At 33.7% G+C, this 27470-nt stretch overlaps 1 protein-coding gene across 1 annotated transcript in view; it reads left to right on the forward strand.

Annotated features, from left to right (window-relative positions):
- LOC118202179 (O-acyltransferase like protein-like) overlaps nt 1–10505 on the forward strand; it is a 151497-nt gene extending 140992 nt beyond the window's left edge. Inside the window, exons 13-16 of the mRNA XM_035374331.2 lie at nt 2382–2502; nt 2874–3060; nt 7446–7588; nt 9933–10505. Coding sequence (XP_035230222.2) covers nt 2382–2502; nt 2874–3060; nt 7446–7588; nt 9933–10133 — 652 coding nt within the window. The 3' untranslated portion in view covers nt 10134–10505. The remainder of the gene's footprint in view (nt 1–2381; nt 2503–2873; nt 3061–7445; nt 7589–9932) is intronic.
- The last annotated feature ends 16965 nt before the right edge of the window (nt 10506–27470 follow it).

Below are 27470 nucleotides of genomic sequence, written 5' to 3' on the forward strand. Positions count from 1 at the left end.
AGTCCCTTTTGCTCATTGCTCAACCAGAGATTTGAAATGGACAGAGGTCATTTGCTAAAATGCCTCGTTGAAGTAAGGAAAGCTATAAAGTCGAGACTGGCGGGATAGAAAGTTGATGCAGTTGATATCCAGCGAATATTTTTTTTCTAATTTTCTAGTTTCGATAGAATTATTGTTATTATAATGATGTTAATTACTGTTTTGGTTTTCTATAATTCTATTTTCGTATTTTTTTCATGCTCTAGTATCATCCATTATTGATGCATGGGGGCCAATAATGTATAAGTGCCTTTGCAATAAAAATATATATGTTTTGGAAACTTTCTAATCCCAAATATGTGTCTAGGATTTACATCTAAAACAAATTTCCTGTAGCCACGTTTTTCATAAACTCTTTTGTAAATAATTGGGGTTTTCATTTCACACACACAAGAGTAAATACTTCATTTACCCAAACTGTCAACCCAATTACCAAAACTGTCAACGTTAGCAAATGAAGCTTACACTGAGCAATATATTCTTACTCATTTGAAATGTTTCATTCATTGTTTATGTCATCGAGTTTATTTCTTTTTAAATGATGAACTCAATCTACTTTTGAAGCCATTAATATTTGAAGGTTAATAAATATTTATAAATATGCGATTGCTTAATTAATTTATTACAGTAAAGCACCCGAGGTCTATCTGCCTAAGGATGAATATACTCATTGAGGATTTTCCGAGGAAAACTGTTTCGTATTTATTTTACACTTGAGGAAAACTACAAGGACCTACGATTATCCATCACAGAGTCGTTAAACCATATATTTCTACTCCGGGAAAATAATAGAGAAGAACCAGAAAATCTGCCAAATACATACCTCATTTGGACGCTAAGAATTGAAATATGGACTTTCTATGACTTAGACGCAAAGTCATTGATAAGTCTCGCAAATATATTTAACCCTTTGAAGGCTGCGAGATTAAACAATTCCTTATTTCCAAATGAAAGTGATAACTGTCAGTCGTAAATTTGTAATGTGAGCTGTATTCGTTTGCGCCCACTACGATGCCTTAATAGAATGCAAGCTGAGTTGTTTGATGACCATCAATAGGTTAATCTACGTATATAAATGAAACAATAGGATAGCAAATAATGGCTAGTAGTATTCAGTTTTGGCACAGATTGAATGAATGGTAAGTTTCAAAACAGTAAATGATCTGAATATGAAGAAGAGTTCCACCAAAGGCCGTCGGCTTTTCATAGTGAGCTTAAATCAACAAGGACACAACACATGTAAGATATTCAGAAAATGTTAGCATTTAAAAACTCATTGTTCAAATTTTTATCTCAGTTTGCATAAATATGATTAGGAAAATGTTTATGACCGTAATTCGAAAGTAAATTTTTGGCAGAAACTAAATACAAATAGCCAAGATGTTATGCAAAGATAATGCCTTTCTGTATTGCAAAAATACTATGGGTTTCGGCTTCCCTGTTCCGAGTAACTGAATCTCACTACAGGTCGACTCTGCCTTCGGGCACGTCGTGGAGGTTCAACCTCCACTATTACCCTCCAGCAGAGTCGCGCACCACCTGGATACGTCACCAGGCAGCACCGGTCGTCAATTGCTCCTGCCAGTCGCTCGGGCGAGCCCGTCGCAGCGGGACATTACCCAGCGACCCCGGGGGAAAACCCCACGGGTTACTAGCACCACGCCGCGCTAGGACGTGCCAGACTCCGAGGCCGGCCAATAAGTGACCTTTCCCAGAGCCTTCAGAACCATCAAGTTCATAAATTTTATACCCCCGTGGCCGAGACTGCCTAGGTACAGATCCTAGCCAGTAGCTTCGCAGAGTTCTCTACGTCGACCCCCGGGGGGGATTGCAAAAATACTATTCAAAAACAGATAGTTTCGTCTCATATCCTTTTACTACTGAGAATATGGTGCACAGACCATTGCTTTGCGCAGTCATAGTGGCGCCATCTTTTGCGATTATGAGAAACTAGTATCTAGCATTTAAAGGAAATGGGGGAACTAAGAGGATCGGGTTTCCTGGTGGAAATTTTTGTGATATACCAAAAAGAAGTTACAAAGTTGCTTAATTATTTGACTTCCTATGAGATCTTAGAGGAGCAAAAATATTCTTTACAACTGGATATCCAAGAAAAAATATATATCTCACTCGCATTCTCTAAATTACTTAATAAGGGACAAAATTATTCCTTGATGCTGAATTTACGATAAAAGCGATCTTTTTTATTTATGTGCTTGAGCTTAAATTTTTTTAGTACATAATTTATTTCTGTGATAAAATATAAGAATCTGATTAAAATCAGTTATTCCAAATGCGTAATAATAATGTTCTAATTTCTTATGATTTTATCCCTCCCTCAGAGAGCGCAAGTTCTTGAATCACGTCATCATCAGCAAGCCTTATTGTCATCTCGGACCTTATTGCGTAGGTTTGGCAACCGGATACTTCTTCTATACATGCAGAGAGATCAAATTGAAAACTGTGAGTGATTTTTATTTTGTTAATGGCCTTTTTTCCTACCTTCTTTATTGCAAAAAAAAAAAAAATGAAAGATAACTTCCCATATAAAAAGAAAAACTCAGAAAATATTATTTAGGAAACAGGAAACAAAGAACAAAAATTTATAAACAATTTTCTGAAGTTAGAAAGCAGACGTAGAAAAAAGCGTGGTGCTAATAATTTCGGTAATTATTTAAAACAGTAGATTACTTATATAAATTTTAATCTTGCCCATGTTTAAATTTATTTCATCATACCAGGAAAGGGAAATACTCTAAAAAGGGAGTTGGAAAAATTGAATAGATATGAATCTTGTTGCCTTTTATAATTTTTTTCCTTTATTCTTATCATAGTATCATCACATCATCGGTTGGGGAAGTGCGGTATCTGTGACTGCAGCCGTTGTGTACGGAGTCTTGGATTGGAATAAAGGAAATATGCCTAGTACGCCAGCTGCTCTGGCTTATGCTGCCACCCATAGGACAGCCTGGGCTCTAGGTCTCTCCTGGATAACTGTCATCTGTGTTGCTGGTTATGGAGGTAAGACATATTTTCGTTTTCAATATGCAGTCAGTCATTATGTTCTTACAGCGATCATGAGTTTTACTCGGCAAATAAATTAACGCAACTGAATGTAAACAGTGAACAAGATTTAAAAATTAATTTTATTAAGGAGTGATTTAATTATTAATTTAATTTTATTATTAATGAAAATGCTTTTTACAAGAACTGTATACCACTTAAGCATGGATGGTATTTTATTTTAATTAATCAGCTATTATGATTTGAGTCTTTATTATAACTTCTCTCTTCCATATTCCTCACCAGAATGCAAATTAGAAGTGAGTATTTAAGCTGAGATTTTTGGATTTGAGGAAGAGAATGCTTCTGGCATTCGCGCTCTACGTGGTTAGTTCCTGGCCTCTTTAACAGTTATAATTTCTTGGCTTTGCGGTTCTCTCGTCGCCGATACTTGATTCCTACGCGCTGGTAGAAGTATTAAGCCAGGTTTTAGTGTAATACAGGGTGGTTATAATTAAAGTTCCACTTTAAGATGGTCATAAAAGGAAAACTACTGGACCAAATTTTATCAAACGTTTTAATCGTATAAACGAGGTCATGGAAATTTATTTTCTGAAAAAAAAAAAAAAAAAAAAAAAAAAAAAAAAAAAAAAAATTCAAAATCTCACCATTAGGAGGGAAATGGTGCTGTATGCAATATTGTTAAAGACTTGAAGACATCGATTTAAAATGCGTTTAATCGTTTCTGAAACGTGTTACAAAGCATGTTCAATGTGTCGTCCACCATTTTCCGAAAGCAAGTTAAATCATCGCATTACTGCATTCTGAACAGCAGCTATTAGCATATCAGGATGAATATTCCGGACACGTCGGTGTATCGCATCTTTCAATTACGCCAAATTGTTTAAATTTATTTGCGTAAATAATTTTCTTCTTCCTCCTGTAAGCCATTGCGGTTTTGCCTCACCCTACAAACAGCTTCGTTTTAGAAACGATTAAAAACGTTTTAAACCAAATCTTCATGTTCTAGGGCCGAATTCAGGCCTAAAAAATCACAAATTAGAAATCCGTAAGAAAAGGATTTCCGGAATACGCACACTTTTGCGAATAATTTGCGATCTCATATTTTCTAATCGCTAATTTGTAGTTTTCACGGACGAAAGTCTCCATTATTCGGATGGCGCACTCGACTTTTATCGCTTTTAAATAGTAATTGTGTTTAGGCCATTGTTTCTTATGGGTATATAACATGCTAAACCTGTGTAACAGAAGGTTAAGTTAGATTCCGACCCTTATGTCGTTTAACATTATTGCATACAGCGCCATTTCTCCCCCTGGTGGTGAGTTTTTGAACTTTGTTTTCGTTTTCGCGACAAAACGATTACCAAATTTGATAACATTTGATCCAGTAGTTTTCCTTTTATGACCATTTGAAAGTGGAACTTTAATTATAACCACCGTGAATTTATTTGTGTAGTCTTTGACTATTGTTCAGTGTTTAATTTAAATTTGAGTTTTGGTTATTATATCACAAGAGTTCACAGTTATGTTCCTAGTTCTGCTTAAATATAAAGGTTATTATAACCTTCTTAACTGCGATTTTTTTCAGACACAGCAATAACTCGCTTCACGTCCGTGAGAATTATAGGACTAAAGTAGAACTAACAGATTAAGTGTAACCTGTAAGCATGAAAAAGACTTTGGGCTGAACTCAGATTTTGGGTCAGATGCCCTATAATTTCCAATAATTCCTACAATCATCCTATAATTTCCTAAAATACCGTTCCCCCCTTAAAAACAAAGGAAATAGATGTCGGGGACCCTCGAAAGTACAATGTGCCTCGAAAGAACACCTTCTTAATCCAATAACAAATCAGGAGTTTTAACAACTTTTATTTTTAATCAAATACTAGCCGCTTGCAAGCCCAGCTGCCTAAAATAATTATTATAATCCATATGTAATGTTTATAATATGATTTTAATAAATCCAGCTAATGTCATTTCCCAAGTTCAACTAGTAATTAATAATAATTGAAATGAATATATATATATTTATTGCTTTTATATCGCTTGGGCTGTTGCTCAGTAGCAGAATAAATTTGTAAGGAAAAAATTAAATATTTTGCATTTTATCGAATAGCAGTTTGTTTCGTTTGTGGAATAGCAGCCACATGGAATATAAAAGTATTTTATTTGGGGCAGTGGCAACATAATTCTTTTAAATCGTAGATTTGTTGGATTAAACTCGAAAGACAAATGTATTGCGTTTTCCCAAGTAGCAACGTGTTTTTTTTTTTTTTTTTTTTTTTTTAAATCGCCGAGGTTTCTAATTAAATTTGAATATAAATATCTTATCTTACACTTTGCCGAGTGGCAACACATTCCCTTTAAATCGCTGATTTTTTATTCAAAATATGATTAAATTCGTACATAATTTGAAATAAATAAAACAAAATTCGAATTTCAAAATTTTGACTAAGAAATGCATATGTTTGGGTGGAGGACTATATATGTTTTAAATTTAGTGGGTCTAGCTGCCGCTATTTTCGGCCAATGCTAGAAACGTACATGCATGCAAATTCTTCATTTATTTAATAATTAAGAGATGCTTGGCGATGGATCATTCCTATTTTGGGGGGGGGGCTTTCAGATTTTTTTCGAAGGTTTCCAGGAAGAACACACAAGTCCAACCAGTATATGTTCATGTTCAGGCTGAACTGATTGCATTAAAAGCTGCTCTTGTCTACGCACTGGAAAATAACTATTCCAGTATATATTCAGACTCAGCCTCTAGCCTCCAGACAATCCAAGACACATGTAGTAAAAATCCACTCGTCAGGGCCATACAAAAACTCTTACTAAGAACACCTAAATACTATAAGCCTGAACTCCAGTGGGTACCTGCCCACACTTTAATACTGGGTAATGAAATTGCAGATGCATTAGCCAAAAGAGCAGTAACTGACCCCCACGTTCGCACACTTGACGTGCCTCTCCCGGGTTCGTTCTTAAAAGCTGAGCTCGAGAGAGAATTATTCAAACGTTGGCAACATCTGTGGGAGACAGAGACCACCGGCAGAAGAGTTTACAGATTTTTTCCAAAAGTCTGCCGGCTTCTAAAATGTGGCTCGTCTCACTTCACTCAGTATCTAACAGGACACGGTCCCTTCATGACTTACCTGCATCGCTTGAGACGACGCGAAAACGAGCATTGCTCATGCAGGATGGTAGGAGATCCGGACCACTATCTGTTCGCTTGCAGAGAGACCGCCAAATATCATCTTAGGCAACCAGTAGCAAACCACATCCATGCATGGGCCGAAGCTACTTCAAAAAATCGCAATGCATTGAAACGCATATGCGATTGCATAAACATTGCACGCAAAATCTCAGACAGGCTGGAGTAATTCTCAGCCACCATCCTCGTCACCAGCACAGCCCCTGTATGCTCTGTACCTGTAGTGAACTAATTTTATCTTAAGTTAGCTTATTCGGCTTTTCTTATTCCCTGTATATATTTATCTCCTTGAACTGAAAACCTTGAATTATGAACCTTGAACTATGTATTTTGCCTTATTTTATGTATTGTTTCCACTGTTTTGCCTTTTTTTACGTATTATTTTACTTATTATTACTTTTAGTATTTGTAACTACCTATCCATAACTCTGTAAATATGTAACTGAAATTGTTCTTCACACCCGCAATGCACCCTTCTTCCATCATGCACTCTCGTCTTCGTCCAGCATTTGTTTGCACTGCCCCCAGCAGTCGTCTTGAGCACAATATATATTTATACGTGTGTTATTTTGTTCAAGTTATTTCCGTCAGCGGGGCTACAAGTATATGTTTATGCACAAGCGACAAATCTGTATTAATAGAGGAAGAACATAAACTACAAACCAATATTGAGCTTGAGTATAAACAACCATCTCATAAAGCTGAAAAGCTTATTAGCTCATATACTATACGCATACGAGCTGACAACCAAGTAATTTTTAATGCATTTGAAAAATTAATGAAAATGAATTTGTATTTTTAAATTGTATGTTAGTCCCCCCCCCCTAAAAAAAGCATAAAATTTCAATGAGCCTTAAAACTCTACGTCATTCTGAAAAGCAATCAAACATAAACTAAAAATGAATGCATAAACGTCATCAGTATGTTTATATTTCTAAAATATATATCTTAAAAACCTTACGGGTAAGTAAATCTCTTCCTTTCTTTGGCAGTCTTTTAACATTACAATTTTATCATAATAAGAAAAATGAATAAGCAATGTTTTCACGTTTGTTTTATTATATCAGTGATATGCATTAAAACATTATTTTGTATATTTACAAAATCTTCCCTATGAAATATCACAAATAGTTCACATTTATTTGACGATATTCTTTCCTTTCAGGTATTATTAACAGAATACTTTCTTGGAAGGTTTTCATTCCACTGAGCCGGCTGACATATATGGTTTACCTTATACACCCTCTCATACAGTATATTCTCACTGGATATATACGGGAGAGATTACAGACTAATCATATTATTTTGGTAAGTAGGATCGATCATACATCTTTTCCCTGTCTGAATCAGCCGGCTTTTTAACAATCAACAGGTCCTATAAGCTAAGTTGCAAGCAACAGCATATTGAAAGGTTTTCGAGAGGATTCAAAATGTTTCTAACAATCCATATATTTTGGTGTTCAGAGGTTAAATATGATTCATAAAGGGCTCTATGTTTAGATTTAACCTAAGTTAAACAGAACAAATTTGTGCGATTAGCCATTAACTTTGTAAGGTATTTTTAGCTTCCCCACTTCAAAGTGCATGCATAACTAGTAGTATATACGGCTAGCAAACGGAAGATCTGAAGTCTGAACCACGCAGAGGGTACAACTGAATTTCCGGTGTCGTTTGAAAAAGCCTTATAGACTCTACACGCGGCGCTCGACTGAAATGTAGTCGGCACTACTGGGTTTTTTCCCTCACCAAAAATGTCGTGGACAAAAAATTGTCTCTACCTGGATTTGGTGACTGGGTCTTCTTCCTCACCAATCTTTTTGATGTAGGGGAGATTGTAAGGCATTTCCAATTCCCCACTGCCTTTTTCCATAGTGTAAGTGGTAGCATTTATGACTATCGATCGGAATAGCCGAGTTCTAATGCCGGTAGGTCAACGATGATTTTTCAAGTTTCTTGCTTCGACACACATAACTGCAAATTTTATTACCTGAAACTTTTACGGGCAACTAATTTATGCTTGCTTGTTTTAATTCTATTAAAAAGAGGTATTTAAGTAATTTTCAGGAACTAATTCTAACACAAATTCACCTCTTTTTTTAAAGGAAAGAATAATGAAATCGAAACACAATAATTCAAGCCAATTATATATTTAATAACAGATTACTAAGTGGACCACAATATCTTGTAACATATTATTACATCCCCTCAGTACATGCTCCCGTAACGTAAGTGTAATAACTCGTCATCTCCTGGATTTGATCGGCAAGTTCTCGTGCGTCTTCCTAGTTGTCCTTTAAGTGTAGCATAATCTCCCCCCCCACGCATGCTGTTATGATATCAGTGGTTAGCAGTATGACTGATAAGTGAAAAATCTGTGCTTGAAATCCTAGCGAAGACTCAGTTGAATTGTCATGCTTCCTGCATTGAAAGTCTAGTAGTATTTGCAATGTAATTTTCAGAACATCGGGAATATTACATAATATCGACATTAGACGACTAGAAGGACTTATAAAAAAAGTTCAGTTCTTTTTTTCCTGACCAGAACCAGTGCTTGGCATTAACTGCCTGACTTCTTTAAGGAGATTTTAAATGAGCAGATCTTTGAAGAGCTAACAGGAGCATTTATATGTAAAAATTGCTTACAGAAGGTTAAAAGAAACGGATATAAATGCCAGATTTTCAGCAATTAGTCTCTCGATTCCTCTTTCGAAATGGTTTGCGTATTTACAATGATATCGGGAACATCGGAACTGGAGTCCGAATCAGCGGAGCAATGCTCTCTTTCCTGGAGAGGGCAGATTCAATTTGCGGACTGATTTCCATCGTATCATTATCATCATACTTCGGTATATTTTAACTTTAGTTTCAAGACATTGCGTAAAATTTTATTTTACAACAAAACAAGTTGCATACATTTTTGTATCAATTCCTGTATATTCCACAAGAAATCATTTCTAAATTTAATTTCAAACTTCCTGTTATTTAAATCCGTAAATTGTGTTATTAGTGAAATTAGAAAACAAAATATAGAAATTTATTTGATTAAAGTCTTTTACAACATTTACGATTTTAAAGCATACTTATTTTAAATTTTTGACAACATTTACAATTCAGAAGCATATTTATCTTACTTTGGAGATATTAAATTATTTCGAAGCAGGAGACATGAAAAATGAGCAATGCCCTCGCCGGGACTCGGACCCCTCAAATATATGCCTGGCGAGCCCACCCTTACACCACGAAAGCATGCTAAGGAGGCGGGAAAAATACCTTATATACTCTCGCCAAATCCTGATGGTGGAGAATCATCATCCACCAGCTTTTTTAGTTCGGGCGCCACTGCAGTTTAGAAAGCAGGAGACATGAAAAATGAACAATGCCCTCGCCAGGACGCGAACCGCAGACCTCTCGAATACGTACCGAGCGTGCTGATCATTACACAACGAAAGCATGCTAAGAAGGCGGGAGAAATACCTTATTAACTTTTGAAAGAATTTACAACGCTAAACCATATTCGTTTTATCTTTTGGCAACGTCTACAATTCTTTAACATAGTTATTTTAAATTTTTGACAATATTTACAATTCTAAAACATATTTATTTTATTTTTTATAACATTTGAAATTCTAAAGCGTGTTTATTTAAATTTCAGGCATATTTTTTCTTCGGACACATCATGACGTCGTATGCCCTATCTGCAGCGTGTTTCTTTCTGTTTGATGGTCCAGTGGAAGCACTGATGCGCCTGTTAATGGGTGACTGCACAGCTCCTGCTCCAGAACTGGCCAAAAGCTCAGCTATCAAGAAAGTATCTAATAACAATCTACAGAATGAAAAACAGAGAAATCTGTAAATTAACTTTTCTTCAAAGAGAAATTCTTTTGGTGCTACGTCATGTCTAACCATTCATCTGACTGCTGCCAACGCTGATCTAAAAACTGGATCGCAATGTATCCAATAATTATAAATCAGTCTTTCGATGGCTGAAATTCAAACCAAAGTGTTTCTTTAAAACGTGGAACAATATTTTTTATTGAAGAACTGGTGGTCAGCATACTACAAGGAAATATTGATTGCTGGCCGATTTTACACTGCCCTAATGACCGATGGACGCAAAGTTTTTGCACCATCCAATGAACTCAAAAAGTACTATGAATCAGATTTTCGAATATTTATTTTTTTAAATATGACAATTGCATTAATAAAGATTTTACATGTTAACTAATTTTTAATGATGATAAATTAATCGAAACTTTTGTAACACTAAATTTTAATTTATGATGCATACAAATATTATTCAAATCAAAAAGGCTTATTACTAGATTTATGAAGTTTAGCTAAATTTTTCATTTCATCCTCTCGAAATGATAATATTATACTGATAAAGTGAAATAATATTTGATAGTATCATGCTAGACATGAAAAAAAAAAAGACTATACTGCAAGGCAGAAGCCACTGTTTCTGAGCTATTAGTTTACATAGAAGTCTCAGTTAAAGATTATAAAATTCCTAGGAAATGGAATACGTAGCAGTCTTAACCTGAATTATTGGTTTAAGTATGAAGCATTTTTGAACCATTAGTTATGGAATATTTCCTACATATTTTAATAACAACAACTTAAATACTGTGTATGTATTACTACAAGCTCGAAACTTCCATAATTATTATTACACTCGTTTTTTATTGAGTATCGCATGATACGATTAACTATTACCCTATAAAGGTTAAAAAATAAATAGGAAATGAGAAATGAAAAGATAATTTCTCCGCTAATAAAAATTCTAAAACAAATTATAAGACGTCTGAAAGCAAGGCTACAGTAACACGACAGTAAATGAATAAATGCCATAATCGTAAGAATTTAACAGGAAAATCTGAACTAATTTAAGGATATAAATATTAAGATTATTATAACTTCCGAAGGTACCGTGCATACTTATTTCTCTTGAAAATAGAGTAGGAAAGAAAATAGCTCCATCTAAAATTAAATAAATAACCAGAAAGCAATAATAATAATGGAATGTTATAAAACTAAAGAATTGCCAATTATATATACTTAAATTTCCGTTTTCGTGTTTTTTCCAACTATTTATTCGCAAAATTATTTTCTTTAAAATTTTGTCTTTAGTGTCACTTTGGATGTTAATTAATCGTTTTTAAATGAAAAGTAAGAAACCTAACAGCTTTGTTACTGACTGAAACTAAGTAACTAAAAACGTTTTGTGGCAAAATGTCACTGAAAATTTTCCAGTACTTTTCTATTCTATATTTTCTAAAATAAATTACAAATTGTTCAAATGTTATTATTTCATATTTATATTTAGAAGGTATAATATAATCAATTTAAGGTACAATATTTCCTTTTCTGGAGCTCTTTGCTTATGGGAATACATGCCTTTCTGGAGAACAAATTTTGGGAACTATATGTAAGTCGCGCGTGAGAAAAACCTTACCCACCAAGCCTGATTAAACTCTGGGAATAAAACTTGAGACGAAGTAATAGAACTTTAACTTCCATAGCTGTATCAGAAGCCAATCAGACGCTCGCATTATAAAAATGTTCAAATATCCGAGGCAATAGCATGGGTGCGCTTTCGCGATGGCTGTAGGATATTTGACGGTTATGGAACAGCCAAGTTCAATAAACACGTCATTTACGATTAAGGGCATGATGAATCGTAACACGGCATTTCCCATCTCTGTTTATAGCAGGTGAACTAGGAAACAGCAACACAAAGGACCAAGCGAACTCAAAAGCAGGGACAGGCACAGTGCTTAGATTCTCTGATGAGAAGAAAAAAGAAGTTGTCGATACCTTTCAAGTTACTTTCAGAAGATGTGTTTCAGTCTCTAACGTAAATTCAGACATAAAGCAAGCTGAAACATTGCTTGATTCAAAGACGGAGGACCGTTTTAAATTACGAAGTCATAGTTTGTTCGATCGGAATCCTATCAGATAGCATAGAAAGACTCAAATACGCACATAAAAATTAACTATATAAATATGCATATTTAACTGCTATATATTTATATATATTGTAGAGAATTTAGGTTACGTCGAAGCAAGAGACATGAAAAATGAGCAATGCCATAGCCGAGACTCGAACCATGGACCTCTTGAAACGTGAAACAATGGAAACGAATACGACTTACGAAAACTAATACTCTCGAACCACGGAAACTAATACGCGCTGAGCGTGCTGACCTCTACACCACGAAGGCATGCTAAGAAGGCAGGAGAAATACCTTATATACTCCCTTTTAAAGGGCGACTGGGGATTAGGGGACCCAATCGTCAAATCCTGGTGGTAGAGAATAATCATCCACCGCCTTTTTCAGTTCGTGTGCCACTGTAGAGACATTAGGTTATTCTGAAGCAGGAGATGTGAAAATTGAGCGATGCCCTCGCTGGTAATTGAACCATGAATCTCTCGAATATGCGCCGAGCGTGCTGACCTCTAGACCATGAAGGCATGTTAAGAAGGCGAGAGAAATACCTTATAATGTAATAAAATGACTTGGAGTAAGCTTTAACAGATTGACGATGGTTCTCTACATTATATCATGGGAAGAAAAGAGACGTAGTAGCAATGTTGATGGCATAGATATTTGGTAGCTTAGAACGTAATAGAACACATACTGAAGTGAAAGAATTCTGATTGCGCAGGAAAAGAAAGCCAAAGTTTTTACAATATTTATAATGATACAATATTTATGATTAGGCATCAAGGACATAGCCTGCAGGTTTCACTATGCCCCACTCATTATTCATGAGTTCAGAGAAAAAAACATAGTAGCAGTGTTTATGGCGTATATATTTGACAGCTTAGAATGTTGTTGTTGCAGTTGCAAGGGGTGAAACTCCCGGACCATAACAGGGGCAACTCATCAAACAATAACGGAGAACAGCGAGCCAGCCATGCTCCAACAAATTAACCAGTCCAATCAAAACCAACTTAGAACGTAGTAGACGCATACTGAAGAGGAAGAATTCTGATTGCGCAGGATACTGAAATGCTGATCCATAATGAATAAGAAAGTTGGCAGTCTAAGTAGATTAAATTTCATTTTTATTTAAATTCACATTTATAGCTACAGTTCACTTGGCACTCCAGTCGTGCCTATTTTCAGAACATTAACATTTTTAGTATTATTGCGATAGGAAAATTACACAGCGAAGAATTTATACAGAGATACAAGCGAAGTAAAAATTTATCTAACATGGCAGCTCACCAAAGGGGAAAATTTTTGTTTACGTTAGAAAAGTTTCAGTTCTCAGAGTTTAGGTTCCGCAATAATTACGTCATCAACGTTACGCAAGCTTTGTGGCATAGATTAATCTAGGAATGACGCAATTCAGAAATGTTATTATTATTTTTAGAATAAAGAGAAATAACCAAATTAAAAAAGAGGAATTAAAAGGCTATTACTAAATTAAATTATAAAGCTGATTTACATATTTTTTATCCTACACACACACACATATATATATATTTGTGATATTTTATATGATATTTAAAAATGATATTTAAAATTATTTTATGGTATATAAATAATATTTTATTAATAAAATTTGCGCACAAATTTTTATTTTAAAACACAAATTTTTACTTATTTTCTGGAATATTGGATTTTACTGGATTCGATTTGGTTCTAAATTTCTTACGTTTGTTTCTCTCTCTCACTTTATATATATATATATATATGTAATGTTTTCAGTTATTCCAACACATCGTGGGCGAATGGTGAGCTATTCCATTACACGTTCTGGCAGATGGTTAACGAAGCTGGGGTGATTGAAACACGGAGAAAAATGACGACTCAGGACTTTTCACTTTTAACAGCAAGCATATCTTTATTTTAATTTATAGCAGATGACTTTTTCCAGATGAAGTTAATCAAATAACTTATTCAGTAATTGAACTATTAGATACGACTGACTTTAAACTTTAATACATCATAACGTTCTAACGAATAAAGAGGAGCATAGCGGAAGCGTTAGAAGGACGAAGGCGAGAAGGCATCTGTCTAGGAGAACTTATGACTCAGCATTTATATGAATGGTTATGTAACAGAGTAGCTTCTAGAAAAATGTAGAAAACTTATGACGCAGCATTTATATGAGGAGGTTATGTAATAGGCGTGAATGTTCTAGCAGGTACTGGGTTAGGGGACGATCCTGAATTGCAGAAAAGTAATTAAAGGTTGCTGGTTCGCAAAGAGAAAAGCCATCGTATTTTTTTTTTTTTTATATTTTACATATATATATATCAAAAATAAAATCGAATATAGTGGCAAACTTACTTACAGGAACAGAAGCAAAACCAAATCAAAATAATAATTATATAGTAATAATCAATACAATAAAAATAATAATAATTTTCTTTAAATTTATTTATTATCTTTTGATTATTTATTACATTTCGCATCATTTTGCACAACTTAAATGGTTAATAATTAATATTTTTTTCAAATTAGTAATCTGTAAAATACATATTCTATATAAGATAGAAAATATGAAGAAACATTTATTACCAAATAAAACGTAATTGAAACAATTGACAATATACCTTTAAATTACTCATTTTTAATGAAAGTACAACCCATTCAATGCGTCTGTGCTTCCCGGGCACATCCGCATTTCTGTAAACGTTTGCCCAACCGCTGTTCAGCATTAACAAAGACTTTCCAAGCTTTAAATAGTACCGCAACTACGCATTCTCTTTCGCCACTTAGCTTTCCTGCTGACAACGTGTTGCTTAGCTTCTGCTAGTTATTGCCTACTGTTTGATATAATTACATATACAAAAATTGTGGAGGGGGTAAGCGTATACCACCCTTAGTGTTCTATGAATTAAAAAGATAATGAACTAAGAAAAGCGTCATCCAGAAATAATTTTTTTTTAACTACAAAGCGGGTCTTGCTTCTTCCAAAATTTCCACCGGCCATCCATTACACAGTTATTTTCAGCCAACAACGCAGCAGTTCTCTCAGCCATGACTAAAAAGTGAACAGGTGCCTTTTCTAATCAAGCTGCCATTTAATATCTAGTTATCTGCAGCAAAATAATCATCACATTCTTCAAATAAGTGTTTGCATTTGCAAAATCATTGTGCCTTACCACATTTCTTATTTATCGAGATGTGTTTCTGCTTTAAAAAAAAAAAAAAAAAAAAAAAAAAAAAAAAAAAAAAAAACGAGCGTAAATATTTAAACTGAAAATAAATCCATTCTTCAAATATTAATGCAGCGTAATGAAAATGAATTAATGTGCACGATCTTTCAGAGTGTATTTTAGTTGCGCAGTCTAGTACTTATCAAGATTGCTCTTTCTATGTGTTCTTGCCGAAGATAGCTCGAACTTATTTAATGATACTTAACTTCAGTAAGTGGACTGTAATATTAACAATAACAATTTTATTTTAACAAAAACAACATTATTGAATACTAGCACACGCATGTGCTTATAGTTACCTATGTAACTTAGCTAAAGAGCGAGCAACCATATGCTCTTACATCAAGTCAGAAATCATTCATACTAATACAGCAAAAACGAAATAACTTTAGGGTTACACTAAAGCCAAACTCTGCTTGGCGTAAAACAATGCTGCCAAGCAATACTCTTTCAGACACCGAACATCCCGCCCGGCGTTGAAATATTAATTTCAATACAATAAGTAAAATTCAAAAAAGTAATAAATGTTCATACAATACAAAATGAAACAATGTAAATTAATGCACAAATTATAATACAAGTAATTACAATGTGAAAAGAACAAATATGATGGATTACAATTCAAACCTTCAAATAAACATAAAAATTCGTACATTATTTCTCAATTGGCAGTACAGCAATTTTAGTAACTGCTCGTTTATAAATACCATTTTTGGTTTTGACAGAGACAACTCGCACAAGGTTGTTCTTCCCATAAAACACATCTACAATTCTCCCTAACAACCATTTACAGGTAGGAAGATTTTCTTCCTTGATCACTACCATATCCCCTATTTTAATATTTTGTTTAGCAATCATCCATTTATTTCTTTGAATCAAAGTGCTCAAGTAATTATTAGTCCAGTTCTTCCATATATTTTGTACCATTTTTGTAGTTTTTTGCCATAAACTAAGTCTGTTATTATCTACTTCTGTTAAATTGGGTTCAATTATTGAATTGATCGTCGACCTATAAGGAAATGACCAGGGGTCAAAACATTTAAATCATCAATATTAGAAGTTAACGGTGTAAGAGGGCGAGAATTTAAGATTCCCTCTACTTGAACTGTTACTGTCAAAAATTCTTCGTAGGTTAATACTGAATTTCCTACTGTTCGTTTAAAATGAAATTTAAAGGATTTTACTCCTGCTTCAGATAGACCATTAAAATTTGGTGCTCTTGGGGGTATAAACTTCCATTGTATACCTTCCTCGGCTAGAAAATTAGCTAAAGTTCCATTCTGCTTTAGAAAAATACTCATTAATTTTTTTATTTCTGTATTTGCACTAACAAAGTTTTTTGCATTGTCACTAAATATTTTTTTTTGGTTTACCTCGTCGGGCAAAGAACCTCTTCAGACAAGCAATGAATGCTTCTGTGGTTAAGTCATTGACAATCTCTAGATGAATTGCTTTTGTCACCATACAAACAAAAATACAAACATATATCTTATGATAGTTACCCTTGCGTTGCCCTTTGTACTTTATCAAAAATGGTCCGCAGTAATCAATAGCACAACAATTAAATGTAAAGTTAATATTAATTCTCTCTTTAGGTAATTCTCCCATTAGTTGTTGAGAAATTATTGGTTTTGCCTTAAAGCAATTTATGCAGCTTTGGACTATCTTTCTAGCTATATTCCTGCCATTAATGGGCCAATAAATTTGTCTAATAGAATTTAATAGTGATTGTGGACCATTATGAAAATCCTTTTCATGAAAATAAATAAATATAAGTTCAGTTAACTTATTCTTGGCAGGCAAAATAATGGGATGTCTTTGACTATAACTTAAATTAGAATTCTTTATCCTACCACCTACCCTTAACAGACCTTTTTCATCTAAGAAGGGATCAAAATATTTTAACTTACTCTTTGATGTTATCTGTAGACCTTTCTGCAACAAAGAAATTTCTTCTGCAAAATACCTACCTTGGACATATTTAAGGAGTGTATTCCTTGACAGCTCCATTTCATCTATACTAATACTACCTGTTCGTTTCTCACTTGTGTTCCTACAGTTGTAGATAAATCTGAAAAGTAAACTAAGAATTCGTATTAGTTTCAAGAAATCATTAGTTATTTTTAGGAAGTCATCAAAGAATGAATCAGTTTTTAAAGTCAACAAGGCAGTCGTAACTGGTTTCAGTTCTGAAGAATAAAGCTCATCACTAAGTCCATTTTTATCTTGAAAATTGTCCTTGTTTAAAAAATCAGGACCTTTCCACCACAGCTTGTTAGATCCAAGAGTTGTAGCATCTGATCCTCTGGAAATGATGTCGGCTGGGTTCATTTCTGAAGACACATGTCCCCACTGATAGTTAGAAGTAAGTTGTTGAATTTGTGAGACTCTATTACTCACAAAGGTTTTCAAAAGATGCGGTGATGTATTGATCCAGGCTAAAGCAATGCTTGAATGTGACCAGAGCTTAACGTCATCAATTTTGAGTTTCAAAGCTTCTAAAACCTTTTGCATAAGTTTGGACAGGAGTAGACATGCTGATAGTTCTAATCTAGGAATAGTCATAGTCTTGATTGGTGCTACACGAGATTTGCTACAAAGAAGTTTACTACAATATTCACCAGGGCTTGTAATGCTTTGAAGATATATCACTGCCCCAAATGCCTTCTCGGAGGCATCCGCAAATCCCTGTAAAATGAGCATTGAAAAGGTCTCTTTTAAAATGCAACGAGGTACTTGTATATTTTCTATACTCTGAAGAGTTTTAATAAGCACATTCCATTCATTGTCAAGATGTGGTGGTAACTGTTCCGCCCAGTCTAGCTTAAGCAACCAAAGTGCTTGCATGAATATCTTTGCCTTGCTAATAATAGGACCGAGTAGGCCTAAAGGATCATATAATCTCGCTATTTGAGATAAAACATCTCTCTTCGTAACATCAGGATTTTCATTAACAGTAACTTTATATTGCAATGTATCCTTCTTATTATTCCACAACATACCTAACGTCTTCACAGTTGTATTACTATTACGATCAAATGAAAAATTCTGTAAATCAGAGTTCTGAGAATCAAAACTAGTACACCACTTGTGTAGCTTCATTCCTCCTCTTTGGAGCAATTCTGTCAAATCTTTCTGGAGCTGAATGCATTCCTTCAAATTCGAAGATCCAGTAAGACAGTCGTCTACATAGAAATCTTCCAAGACCACTTTCGATGCTACAGGAAAATCCTTTTCTTCATCCTTCGCTAACTGTTGAAGAGTCCTTTGTGCCAAATATGGAGCGCATGCTGTGCCATAAGTTACCGTTTTGAGTCTGTATAGTTCTATAGGCTTATCTTCATCTTCCTTCCAAAGTATTTTCTGATATTTGGTCTGCGATGGCAATATTTCAATTTGTCGAAACATCTTCTCAATATCGGCAGTAAATGCATAAATATGCTTTCTAAACCGTATCATGATGGAAAAAAGTTCCTCTTGAATCATTCCACCTCTACATAATATGTCGTTCAATGAACAACCGTTAGTAGTTTTGGCACTCGCGTCGAACACAACGCGTAACTTTGTTGTTTTACTATCAGGTTTCAGCACGCCATGATGAGGAAGAAAATATCCTCCTTCAGTTTCAGAATAGTCTTCCATCCTCTCCATATGATTTAATGATTCATATTCCCTTAAAAATGAAACATAAAGTTCTTTCATTACAGAATCACTTGACAAACGTTTCCACAATTGATTCAGTCTTTTTTCAGCGATTTCCTTTGAATCCCCTAATTGTATGTTTTCACCAATATCTGGCTTGAACGGCATTTTAACCACATATCTTCCATCCGCATGCCGGTAAAATGAGTTTTTAAAAAGTTCGTTGCAATAATTTAATTCAGAATTAACTGTAGATTTAGTTTCATTTACTTCTTCAACTTCCCAGAATGACTTTACTAAGTTATTTAACGAATTAATCTCTGTTGACAAAAAACAATAATTAAAGTCATAATTTTTTACATTTGGAATTCTAATGCTTCCAGAAACTAAAAAGCCGAAGCAGCTGTTTTGAAGAAGTAACTCATTATCTTCTAAACGTATTTTATCTGTTTTTAAAAATTCAAAAAATAATTCCGCACCTAATAATAAATCTACCTTTTTTGCCTTGAAAAATTCATCATCAGCTAACTTTATTCCTTTCGGAATATTTAATTTCGAAATATCAATAGATTTCGATGGTGTCATGTCAGTTATTTTGGGAACAACTAATAACTCTATTTCCCATTCATTTTCCTTTTCTAAGTTCGATAAACGCGTCTTTATTTGCGATTTAACATTCAAAGTAGTGTTGCCTATTCCACTAACTGGAATAAATGCTCGTTCTTTTTTTATTCCTAATGAGTTCATAACACCTACAGTACAAAAATTAGAAGTCGAAGCTGAATCAAGCACGGCTCTAAAAGGAATTCGTTCATCGTAAACATCGCGAAGATAAACAATTGCTGTATTTATTAACACAAATTTAGATTTATTTGCAGCTGCCGTCAAAGTTGTGTGGGGGGGAGAGGGGCAGTCCTCTTTCCCATTCACTGACGAAAGGTTCAAGGTTAATTCATTTTCTTTCGATGATTCATTTTGTTTTTCGTCAATTTTATGTAACAGCGAATGATGTGTGTCTTTCTTACAGACATAACAATTGAGTTTAGCCTTACACTGAAAATCATACCGCTCAGAAACAGAAATACTCTTAAATTTCGAACAATGATAAATTGGGTGTGGTTCTTTACACATAATACACTTTCGAAAAGGGTTTGTTTTAGTTACCAAGGATTTTGAATTTCTAGAGCGACTTAATTGATTTGATACTTTAGTAGCATAGCTCTGCTTAGGAAAACTAACTTTGTTTATTTCTTCAAGAATGCGAATTCTTTCTTCGAGAAATTCTAAAAATTCATCAAGTTTGGGAATTTCATTTGATTTTACGTTTAGTTCAAATGCTTTTCTAGATTCTCTATTTAATTTATGCAATAAAATATTTAATATCAAAACATCAGATAAATTATTTCTATCAAATTCTAATACACTTAAAGATCTCAAACATCTTTTAACATTATCTACCAGTGATCTCAACTGAGAAGGTGAGTCATTTATTTTTTCAAATTTCAACAAATTATTGATAAAGGCATCAACTACTGCTCTTTTGTTTTCATATCTGCTTTCAAGTGCAGAAAATAGCGACTCAAATGTATCCTGACATGATTCTAACATTTTTGCTTCACCTTTAAGTGATGCTTTCAAATAAAACAGTTTCTCAGTATCATTTAAATTATTATTATTACCAATCATAGACATAAATTGCACTTTAAAATTTTTAAAATCTTCATATTTACCATAAAATTGAGGAAGAGGTAAATCAGGCAGTTTAAAATTTGATTTAGAAACAGTTTTGGTTTCAAATTTATCTGTATTATTTGTTTCACAATTAGAAAGAAAAATTCTAAATCTTACTTCGAACTCTTCGATGCTTTCTTCCAATTCTTGTGTAATGCTTAGATTATCCTTCAAGTCAATTTCCTCTGGCAAATTGGTATATTCCACTATGAGTTGTTTAACCCGAGATTTTAATTCCAACAAAGAATCCAATTTAGTCTTCATAATAACATCATGGTTGAGTTTATTCTCCTCCATTTTATACTCATCAAGGAATTTTATCAAAGCTCCGAGTTTCGTTTTCACTACGCCGCGTTGGCGATTCAATGAAACAATATTAGTAGCCATTTTCTTCTCCGGCTAACGTGAGACCAAACTGTTCTTGCCGAAGATAGCTCGAACTTATTTAATGATACTTAACTTCAGTAAGTGGACTGTAATATTAACAATAACAATTTTATTTTAACAAAAACAACATTATTGAATACTAGCACACGCATGTGCTTATAGTTACCTATGTAACTTAGCTAAAGAGCGAGCAACCATATGCTCTTACATCAAGTCAGAAATCATTCATACTAATACAGCAAAAACGAAATAACTTTAGGGTTACACTAAAGCCAAACTCTGCTTGGCGTAAAACAATGCTGCCAAGCAATACTCTTTCAGACACCGAACACTATGAATAGTTTATTTCTACAACTATTCCATCGTATCCATATTTTTTTCCCTCTCTCCAAGCTCATTTGAAGAATGTGATGATTTAATTTGCTGTAAATAACTAGATATTAGATGGCAGCTTGGTTAGTAAGGCACCTATTCACATTTTAGTCATGACCGAGAAAACTGCTGTGCACTTGGCTAGAAACAGCCATGTAATGGATGACCGAATGAAATTTTGAATGAAGCACGACCAGTTTTGTATTTAAACATCATCTGTTTCTGGGTGACGAATGTTTTAGTACATCGGTTTTTTAATTTGTAGAACACTATGGGTGCTAAACCTCCTCCACAATTTTAGATAGATAATTACGTCTCACATAGTGAAGGGTACAGGTAACACAGGGTAAGCGGCGCGCTGCCAGCAGGAAGGCGGATGTGGTGAAAGAGGATGCGTAATCAGTTACGGTGTTATTTAAGCTTGGGAAGTCTGTTTTAAAACCCTCTGAGGGTTATTGACGTAAATTCCCATATCAAAGGATGGCTTTCTCATTTGCTACCCCTAAAAATTTCTACCAAATCCTGATAAAACCGATTTCGGGTTGGATGTATATTAGAAGAAAATAGTCCATGTGCAATGTGAAAGGGTCATTTTGGAATTATAATCAAGAAATTATTGCTGATTCATGATATTTTTTGGGCACACTGAAATGCAAACCCGTAACGCTCGGTAAATTTTGAGAGTAATGCAGAGAAAATGCAGAGACGCCTTGAAGGGTTTGAACTCGGAATTTTTTCCCTTATCGGTTTGTTTATGTTGTGTAAACTTATTAACGTATTGTCAAACAGTAATACAACAAGAAAATAAACTGAATAACTGCACGTGGTAATAATGGTAATTAACTCTTAATATGAATTTTTTGGGGAGATGTAAGATCGCTCTTTTTATGTGATTATTACAAATCGCTCTTTTTATGTGATTCATAAGTCGATTTTTACACTATTTTGCAGTAACATCCACCTTTTTCCTTTGACATCGGGTATAGCGAGCCCCGGGATATAGCGAATCAGAACCCTTGAAGTTTGTTGTACTGGGATTCGACAGTAGTTTCATATCCCAAATCATATTTTTTCATAAACTTCTTATTCTTTTTCTACGCTTTTCAATCATTGGAATTCTTAAAGGGAGAGATTTAGCCTAACCATTACATTTATAATAAACTTTGACTGCGACCAAGCAGGTTTAACAACATTGTACCTCACACTCGTGTAGCATCTAAAAATTAAATCTTTAAAGGTGCGTTTTCTTCGTAATAATTCATGGTATGAAGTTTTATACAACAATTTAAGATTTTCAGAAGTGCAGGGTATTTTTAATATTCGATGCGTTTTATTAATGGCAAGAAACTGAAATGCATTACCTTTAAAAGAAACTAGAGATTAGTGCATTATTTTTAATACATTTATTTATTAGTTTGCTTACAACATTAGAAATCTCAAGTATTCTATGATCCAAGTTAACTCCTATTGATTGTGTTACTGGAATCTTAAAATTCACAATTTCAGATATTTAAAAATGGCATCTTATCTGTTTGCCGAAATAAAATTCTTAAAACTAGGACTCCATTTGAATTGTTTTAAAAAAACATTGCCCTCCTTATCTTCAAAACAAAGAATAATTAAAATAATCATTTTGATTCTGTGTAGTATGTTCAGGTATTAAGTTAGTATTTTTGCGTGTTAACAGTTCGTATAAACTTTGTGAATAAACATGGCAGACTTCAAACGTTTTGAGCCCTTTTTTACATATTCAATCAGAACAGTTTTTAGAGGTAGAGATATCCAAAGCAAATCTGTATATTTTCATAAATTTGCATTTCAAATTGAAATGGTAGAGTTAATGTATAAAAGATGTAGCAACATTTAACGCTTTCTAAACGTAAACATTCATCAGCCCTAGTGTGCCCATGCCGCGCCCATTTTATTATCTTCGCCTTCTAATTTAAGATGTAATGAAAAATAGTTGAAATACGAGTCAAAAGTACTGCGTTCATGAATTTGTTTAATGGCTAAATAAAGAAAAAACTTTATAAGTAATATGAAATGGAATTTTAAAATTCTGAGTTATATCAGAATTAATGAATATTCATTAATTATTCCTTCAAGTGCTTTTATTCTTGTACTGGTGATGCTTTTACAGTTAAATGACTTATGTTAAGCGATTAAGTCCAAGATAGGCTGACAAGTAGAGAGGTTGAGTTTAAAGCTACAGATTAAAGACTACTTTAAATTTTCCTCAAATTCTGGATACTTTTGAAAATTTATTTGGTTGAACGCATTGATACTCTCGGCACTCACATTATATTTGTTTTTAAAATTGTTTCTAAAGTTATTTTTTACATATATTACAAATTATTGTCTCAATGTTGAGGAGTAAGTTCTTCAATCTTTTTTATTCATATACTGAGGAAACTCTACCTCGACATTTATGTACAAAATCATTTGACAAGTAGAGAATTTAAAATAAATGTTACAAATCAAAGACTAACATCCGATTCTCCGTACGTGGCGGCGCCCACGAAAGCACGCTCAATGCTTTGCGTAAGAGTATGTAAAAATAAAATGTTCATGTTCGAGCATGATGTCTTCGTAATTTAGAAATGGAATATTTATCTAATTGCGAAGAAATTGAGGCAACAACAGCGCCGAAAAATTGAAAATGTAAAATTCTTCGAAAATACCGATCAGGAAGACATCGAGGCGTTCAGGCGACGTTCATTGGCGATTGGAGTGAGCTAGAATGATGCTGATGTCGTTCAAATGTCACAAAAGCAGAAGAGGAAGACAATGATACAACAAATACAAGTGAAGAAGATACTTACCATTACATGAGTCTCGAGACAGCAGTGTCTTGTGTTGACACAGTATTGGACTCGTAGATCGAATGAATTCCAATGAAGTGACAAAATAGTACTTCGGAATATACGCAGTGAACTTTGACAAATTACCATTCCTCAAGTGAAGACAGTCTGACTATTCCAGAGTACTAGTGTGAAAAATTAAAGACTAACTAAAATTTTCATTATGTTCATGAAATTATATTTGCCTAACTACTTTTATCTGAACACCTGCAGTATGATTATTTTTTAAATTGTTTCGAAAGACATAATTCATGTTTTTTTCCGATATTGTTGTCTTCAAGTAGTTTCAAGGATTTGTGTCTTTGCGTATGTGCTAATCGGTCTTGACATTTTTGTAGACTAATTTAGGGCGTTAAATTGCAGTCAGTCTGACTAGTAGAGAAGCTTAAAGACTAACGCAAATTTTTACATAATTCTAGATTCCTTTGAAATTCTATAAGTTTGACTATTTTTATGTGGACATCTACTTCATGCTTATTTTTGAAATGTTTCAAAAGACCTGTTTCAGGTTTTTAGCTCTAAAAAGGCTATTAGTCTTTGAAATGGAATTTTGTATTCGTTCACTATAAACGGCGTGTCACTTTTCAAATTGTTGTAACCAAAGTGCATCTTACATCTTTAAGACAATGTGAAAAAGGGTAATTCAGCCTTTTTTAAGTTTAATGTCTTTAAACTAGAAATAAACAAATCAGTGATAAAAAATAAAAGGAAAAAACATTGTTTGAAAGAAGTTAACATGTTTCTCAAAACAAGAAAAGATTCAAATGCGATAAAATCATTAATTGTGATCATTAACAAAAATTGGTTTTGAAATATGGTGTTTGCACGTTGTTTTTCAAATTTCTGTGTATTCAGGAATATGTTATAGACATATAGAGAGACATATAGACATATAGATTTTGTAGACATACAGACACAATGCTCCAAAAAGCGCCTTTAAATGGTGTTTACTGAAATATACAATATTTCCTTATTTTTTTTTATCGACAGAATATTATGTTTACATTTATCCCTTGAAGAAGATTATATTACTATGTTATTCTAATATCAACTATATGATGCATTAAGTTTTCACTTACGAAATAAACATCGTAAGACTCCATTTAGCCTTCCTTTATGAAAAGCATATAATCTAAAAAAACAGCACTAGGTTAAAAACACTTGATAAGATTATCTTATATTGATCAGAGTATAATTTCTGATATTATCTAGCAAAATTGCTCAATGTCTTGCAAGCTAAATACAAAAGACAGTTCACATGTTATAAAAGAACAATTAAACTGCAGGTAAATTGCTTCCCGGTGATAAGGAAAGCAACATAAATCATTAATTATCATTGGTGATTAGTTTGAATTCAAAGGTTCAAATTTCAGGTACGGCAATACATTTAGAGATTTCTAATCTACTCTAATCGGTATAGTAATTAGTGTTCCTTGTTGCTGTGCTCGGGCTCAAATCCCGAAGAAAGCATGAAGTTTTATAAGTAAGTTGCCGGGCGTCATGGGACACTCAAAATACACGGCGAGTCAAAAGTCCTTTCCAGAAGTTAATACTACGGGAAAAGAAGGGTAGGAGACACGAAGATTCGTCTCCTTCCTTCGGGTGCTTTCCATCAAAATTGAGACGGAAGTGGGTAAAATCATACTGTCAACTATATGGGACCCCTGCCGGAAGTCACCGCGCTACGTACACTGTGTCATTGGGCTTCGAACTTGAAGACTGTATTTTAATACAATTAGATGGTTTTTTAATTAAGTTTATGTGTATCTTGTAAGTGTAAGTTGCTTAACATTCGCTTAACTTTTCTCTATGCATTTACAACTTCTCAAATTATAAGCGTTTTTGTGAAATTAGATCGTACAGCGCCGTGTGCGAAAGTTCTTATATCTCTAAGCACCAAAATTAAAGATATTTATTATTAAGTATTATTTGCGGATACAATCGGATAATAATACTGATATCTCCGCGTTGAGGTAGGAAAATTATTCTTTCCATATTGAACTATAAGTTATCATTCTAATGAACTTCCTTTCTTAAGATAAATCGCTAAGCATTAATTTTATTCATATGTTTCTCTGGTTACAAATCACCAAGGAGTTCACTGGTTACAAGTCACCAAGTCACCATTAAAGAACTATTGACGTAAGGAACTTTCTCCAAAAGTTCTCCTATAGTAAATAACAACTCGACCTTAGGTGAATTCTGCTTCGCACGTGGGGAGGTGTCCTTGAGCATAGACTATTCTTGTACTTTCGTTTCCTAAATACTACTAACAGAGTGTACATACGCAATTTATTTCTGACTTATTTATTTGTATACTTACTATAAATAAATAAGTACTATAAATAAATAAGTACTATAAATAAATAAGTATACACTGCAATAATCTCATTTCAGTTACGTTAAAGATTTTGCTCACATAATTTAGCCATCCTTCACTTGACTGGCACTGATTTATAACTGTGCATTGTTGCATATTATTTTTATTAAATCAAATGACTGTTTGTATGCTTTTATATTATCTGCATTATCGATGCATGTAATTCTCTCGTTGGTTTACCGTAAATAGCAGCAAGTTTTCTCCGTAGTCCCAATTACTCTTATTTAGCTAATTATCTCATTTTAATTTATCCATTCTAAGTACTCGGATAGTTTGTAGTTATATTACCTGACTCTCAGATATTTTAAATATAATATTTTCATACTTGATTGTTTGTATTAATAATATTTGCTACAATTAAAACGCACATTGATCTCAAAGAACTATAAGAATTTTGAATCCTTTTCACAGCAAGGTTAAGCATAGCAACTAAGCATGAAAAACAAAGCATGATTAATTCTGTACTTTTTTTAATCTCTTTCTTGTTTACCTTCATAAGCAACAACATAAGGCCAACCTTATTTTGTATTTGTATTTTATGTGTATTCGTCAAGCATAGCATCGGAATATCCAACGACTGGTATAGGCTTTACGTTAAAAGCATACGGCAAAGAACAAACTAGAAGTCTGTCATGAAGA

This window comes from Stegodyphus dumicola, chromosome 4 (genome assembly GCF_044657685.1).
Source record: "Stegodyphus dumicola isolate Sdum_Otavi_A_Nest chromosome 4, ASM4465768v1".
NCBI lineage: Eukaryota > Metazoa > Arthropoda > Arachnida > Araneae > Eresidae > Stegodyphus > Stegodyphus dumicola.